General features: G+C 34.5%; 1 protein-coding gene across 1 annotated transcript; it reads left to right on the forward strand.

Annotated features, from left to right (window-relative positions):
- The first annotated feature begins 1472 nt into the window (after positions 1 to 1472).
- LOC105287312 (general transcription factor II-I repeat domain-containing protein 2A-like) lies at positions 1473 to 3237 on the forward strand. Its single transcript, XM_011352873.3, has one exon. It carries the CDS (start codon positions 1714 to 1716, stop codon positions 3034 to 3036), a length of 1323 nt encoding a protein of 440 aa, XP_011351175.1. The 5' UTR covers positions 1473 to 1713; the 3' UTR covers positions 3037 to 3237.
- The last annotated feature ends 3072 nt before the right edge of the window (positions 3238 to 6309 follow it).

The raw sequence follows: 6309 nt of genomic DNA on the forward strand, positions 1-6309 counted from the left end.
TCTTTTTTATAACAAAATTTCTTTAATCTCTCCCTTAAATTATAAAATATAAAATTAAGCGGATATCCATTCTCCAATAACAAATTGATCATTAACTTTAAATTGTTTTCATGGTACTGCGGGTCCGAAATATTTAGTATTTTATCTATTAACCTAAAAACCACACCTCGTTTATGAGCTATTGGATGATGGGAATGAAAACTAAGATACCTTCCTGAAAACGTGGGTTTTCGATACCAATCCAAACTAAGATTACCTTGTTTTAAAATTATAGAAACATCTAGGAAGTTTATAGAATCGTTTTCATTAAATTCAATAGTGAATTGCAATCTCTCATGAAATGAATTAAATGTATTCAAAATGAAATCCAAATGTTCCTGTTTTGACGCAAATAAAATATCATCAACATATCTGTAATAAATCGGTAAACAAAAATTACACTTTTTTATAGCTTCCTCCTCTATATTCTGTAAAACCATATCCGCAATGGTCGGAGAGACAGGGGATCCCATAGGACAGGGATGCTCAACGTCTGGCCCTCGGGCCAGATCCGGCCCGCGCAACCTGTTAGTCCGGCCCGCAACTATATTCTAAAATTTCGCCCCTGCGAAGTGGCCGCCCGGGTGCGCTACACCCGTTGCACCCCGGCTTGAAACGGCCCTGAAGACAGACGCACGTGAGTAGCGCGAGTAGGGATGTTACAACCGCGTAGTAACAAATATCTTTATGCGCGTATCTTTTGTTAAGTCCTAGCGATTTTTTTGGTAAAGACGTGCAGGTCTCACGCAGCGGTCCTGAATTTCACTGTTAGGAAGTAAAGTGGGAGCAGATTCAGAACTTGCGTGTGAGGTTCCATTTAATTAAGAATACGATTTTTACGATTTTTATGGAATTGCAATTCCCATATTACAATTATTCCTGATAAGAGATGACTGTGAGTGTAAAATTCCGAATGTTTTAATGAAACAAATCCCTGCTCACTGATTTATTTATCTTTTCCTTTTCTCGCGTTCTCTACGCATCTTTTTCTGCTTGCTCATATAAAGTTGCTACTTACTGCTTATTTTCAATTTAGTTTGGCTCGTTGCATTTCTCGCTTCAAGGCCTGACAATCGAAATGTCTGAACAAAAGCGTCGAAAAGTTGATTCTGAAAATCGAGCTTTTCAATTACATTGGACTGAAGAATATTTTTTCATCCTCCCTGATCGTAAAGATGCCAAGCCAACATGCTTAATTTGTAATGAAACCGTGGCGGTTAACAAAGCCGCTAACTTGAAGCGACATTACAATTCAAACCATGCCGCTAAATATGACAGAGAATACTCAAAAGGATCTCTGCGTAATGAAAAAATAGCATTACTCCAAAATTCACGTGAGCAATCAAATTTAATAATGAAACGTGCTCTGAGTGAGCAGGAAAAGTGCGCTGAAACGTCTCTACGAATCTCTTGGATTATGGCGAAAAATATAATTCCCTATTCTCACTCTGAAGTAATTAAGTTATGCTTACTTGAAGCCGCAAATACGCTTTTCGAAACCAAAACAGAAGTATCTGAAACTTTCAAAAAGTTCCTTTGTCGCGCCACACGATAACTAAAAAAATTGAGTCTTGTTCAAAATTAGTCCGAGAAAACATTTTGCGTGATCTGTTGAAAGCAAAATTCTTTTCACTTGCAATTGATGAATCAACTGATATTTCAGATATTTCGCAAATGGCAGTTTATGTTCGGTATCTTTGGAACAATGAATTTAAAGAAGAACTTTTAACATTATTGCCACTTCACGATCGCACAACCGGTGAAATACTATTCACAAATTTTCAAAAGTTCATGGAGTCTAACAATCTTTCGTTTGATAATATTCTTTCGATAACAACTGATAGTGCACCGGCTATGACTGGTAAAGTTAATGGTTTTGTTACACTCACGAAAAATCGAAATTCTAAAATTATTGCATTGCATTGCATAATTCATCAAGCTGTTCTGTGCTCAAAGCTTTCTGACAATCTTAAGAATGTCATGACAGTAGTAATGAAAATAGTTAATTATCTGCGCTCGCATTCGGCTCTACAACACCGTTTACTAAGAGCATTTTTGCAAGAATGTGAAAGCGAATACATAGAGTTGCTTGTTCACAATGATGTTCGCTGTCTAAGTAAAGGCAATGTATTGAACAGATTGATATGCTTACTACCAGAAATTCGCAGTTTTCTTGAGTCCAGAAATACTAAGACTGCTAATGAGTATTTCCAATTTTTGAGTAACATAGAGAACGTTAGCAAAATTTGTTTTTTGGGCGATGTGTTTTCCCATTTTAATGAACTCAACAAATATTTGCAAGGCAAAAATAAAGTTCTCTGTGATATGTGGGAAATAATAAAAGCATTCCAGCGGAAATTGCAGTTGTTCGAAAACGATCTGAATTCAAAGGAACTACTTCACTTTCCTTCATTGAAAGTTCATATTGAAGGAAATCCTGATGAAGACATTGGCATGGACATCTTTGTCAAGTTTTTACAAGAAGTGCAGATCGAATTTTCTTCGCGGTTTTCAGAATTTAGCCAAATCTCTAATTTGCTCACTGCTTTAAAGAATCCATTTTCTGTGGAACCCAACGGTAACTGGGTTACACAAGCTATGCATCTTTTTGGTGGTTACGTTGATAAAGCTAGGCTTCAGCTGGAAATTATTGAGTTGCAAGAAAACAGTGTATTGAAAGAAAGCTATCAAGCATCACAGATAATCAAGTTTTGGACTGATATTTTACCCAATGAAACTTACCCTAATTTACGAAAGATAGGTTCTTTTGTTTTGACAATGTTTGGATCCACTTATGTTTGCGAAGCTACATTCTCAAAAATGAATTACGTGAAAAACAAGTTTCGAAATCGTCTAACTGACCACCATCTTGAGGATTGTTTGATTGCTGCTACTACTAGCTACAACCTTGAGTTTACAAAGTTGGCCAAGGCAGCAAATCGCAATTCTCACATTAGTGTTATTTATGGTATTAGTATGCATGGTATTAGTTATTAGTTTTTAGTATGGTATTAGTTATTAGTTATATTATTATTTTATGGTAGTCATAGATCATTTTTTGTCGCTTCAAGATAGTCATAGATCATTTTTTGAAAGGTACTAGTTCAAAAAACTATTCAGAGTTTCCAAAGATAAAATAACGTTGAAAGACAATAACAGATAGTTAATATAAAAAAACGAAAAATAAAAAAAACAAAAAAAAGAACAAAAAAACAAAAATGGGGATTGTCATTGTCTCACCTCCACGTGGCACTCCCTGGGTAATGCAAAGAGGACAATAATTTGATATTATGATCATGGCCCGCGGGCAATGATCAAAATTAAAAATCTGGCCCTTCGGAAAAATTGGTTGAGCATCCCTGCCATAGGAGTTCCAAATATCTGCCTATATATGCGACCATCAAACTTAAAATAAGTTGAATCAAGTACAAATCTGACAGCAATCAAAAACTCTTTCAACGGAATCAGTGTTCCTCCAGAGATACAGTCCCATCTCTTTTCAATCCTTTTCAACGCCAAGTCTGTGTTTGTAAACAAAGAGACTGCATCTAAAGAAGCAAACCGAAAATCTGCTTCTAATTTCGCACTTCTCAGTGCATCTACAAATTCTAAACTATTTTTAATATTACTCTTAGGTGCACTTACATTATTAGAAATCGTTTCATGTAAAAACTTAGATAACTCATAAAGTGGACTATTAATGTACGACACAATCATCCTAAGAGGACAGTCTTTTTTGTGTATTTTGGGGAGACCGTATGCTCTGGGAAGAACACCGTCCGTTGACAGTAAACTTCTATATTTCGCATCTTGTATATATCCTTTTTCCTTCCACCTATGTAAAATATCTCTTAATTTATTAATAATAATCTTTGTTGGATCTTTGCTTGTTAAAGTATAAGTATTACCATCCGATAACATCTCATTCATCCGCATTTTGTAATCATTAATATCCATAGCTACCGTGACATTGCCTTTGTCAGCTCTAGTAAAAAATATTTCAGGCTGTTCCTTCATAAAGTTCTTAGTTATCTTTGACCATTTTAACAACGTGTTATCAGTCACATTCAGTTTCAGATTGTCAGAGGCATACCTATCTAAAATTCGTGTGGATTGATTCCTGACGGATTGACGAACTGCATTTTTACATTTATCAATATTATTCCCTACGTGTTTTATAAATTCAATCAACGTTTTTTCCTTCTCCTGATTTGTTGTAGGCATGTTAAACTTATCACCAAGTTGTATAAGTAACTGAACTTCTCTTGGTATATAAGTATTTGACCCGTTTACAAACCATTTTTCATGTATTCTTTCAACAGAAACCTCTGATTTAAAATAAAATGGTGAAATCTCGATTTTAGAAGAATCAACTTTATAAGGATTGGAGAAGGAACAAACCTTCTTCTGTTCGTCCTCACTGATATAACTAAAATACCTGAGATTAGTGATTCTATTTTTTGTTTCATTCCTACGTCTCTCAATTAACCACTCTACCTTTTTTGACAATCTCGCATTTTCTTTTCTCCAAATTTTATCACTCAGATATTCCTGATGTCTGATAAAATCATCAAAAATGTTCATCGGGAGATGTGACGCTAATGCCCGTGTAATATTATGCATTTTATTGGTGAAGTAAAACAGGTGTTTGTATGCATCAGAGAGCTCTAGGGTAAAATCCGTTTTACATGAAGTAAATTAATTCTTCTACATCTATCTATCCATTCATGTTGAAAGAATGTTACGTTGATTTTAAATATCGATTTAAGATGTGATGGAACTAAGTTTAAGTTCATACAAGACTTGATAAATTTAATTCTAATATGGATCTTCGTAAGTCTCCTAAATAAGCGAATACAATCTTTAACAAGAATACAAACATCAAATACAAACTTGTATCTAATAAAATTGAAAAACCGCATATTCGACACAAGCGTGTAAACAACACGAAATCAATGTTTACAAACATTCCCACAGACTTGGCGTTGAAAAGCATTGAAAAGAGATGGGACTGTATCTTTGGAGGAACACTGATTCCGTTGAAAGAGTTTTTGATTGCTGTCAGATTTGTCCTTGATTCAACTTATTTTAAGTTTGATGGTCGCATACATAGACAGATATTTGGAACTTCTATGGGATCCCCTGTCTCTCCGACCATTGCGGATATGGTTTTACAGGATATAGAGGAGGAAGCTATAAAAAAGTGTAATTTTTGTTTACCGATTTATTACAGATATGTTGATGATATTTTATTTGCGTCAAAACAGGAACATTTGGATTTCATTTTGAATACATTTAATTCATTTCATGAGAGATTGCAATTCACTATTGAATTTAATGAAAACGATTCTATAAACTTCCTAGATGTTTCTATAATTTTAAAACAAGGTAATCTTAGTTTGGATTGGTATCGAAAACCCACGTTTTCAGGAAGGTATCTTAGTTTTCATTCCCATCATCCAATAGCTCATAAACGAGGTGTGGTTTTTAGGTTAATAGATAAAATACTAAATATTTCGGACCCGCAGTACCATGAAAACAATTTAAAGTTAATGATCAATTTGTTATTGGAGAATGGATATCCGCTTAATTTTATATTTTATAATTTAAGGGAGAGATTAAAGAAATTTTGTTATAAAAAAGAGGTGAAATCACCGATAATAATAAGAAAAGATATTTTGTTGTTCCTTATCTTAAATCATTGTCTGAGGCCTTCATAAATAATGTAAAAAAGTTTGACTTTGAGATGGCTTATCGACCTATCCATTCGTTGAGGAGGTTTATTGGAACGGGAAAAGATATGATCAATAAAATGTCGCGTTGTAATGTAGTCTATAAAATATCATGTAATGATTGTGAAGTATCGTACGTTGGGCAAACAAAACGCAGATTGGGTACTAGAGTTAAAGAACATAAGAATGATATTAACAAGAGGTCAGGGTCTCCGTCTGTAATATTTGCACACAGATTAGAATTCGGTCATGAATTTGAATGGGAGAAGGTGCAGGTTTTAGATGAAGAAACATCATACAGGAAGAGATTGATCTCGGAGATGGTTAATATAAAAAAACAAAATAAACCATTAAATTTGCAAAGTGACACTTTGGCTCTGCCTGAGGAATATTTTCCTGTTTTGAATTTGTCCCCCACACTCGGAATTTAGTTTCCTATATCTGTTTGTTTGTGCGACATGTTATTGAGATCCTGAAGATCTTCTTATTTGAGTTATTGTGTTTGGACCAGCAAGTTCCAGCTCTGACAGTGGTAGTC

Source organism: Ooceraea biroi, chromosome 8 (assembly GCF_003672135.1).
Source record: "Ooceraea biroi isolate clonal line C1 chromosome 8, Obir_v5.4, whole genome shotgun sequence".
Lineage (NCBI taxonomy): Eukaryota > Metazoa > Arthropoda > Insecta > Hymenoptera > Formicidae > Ooceraea > Ooceraea biroi.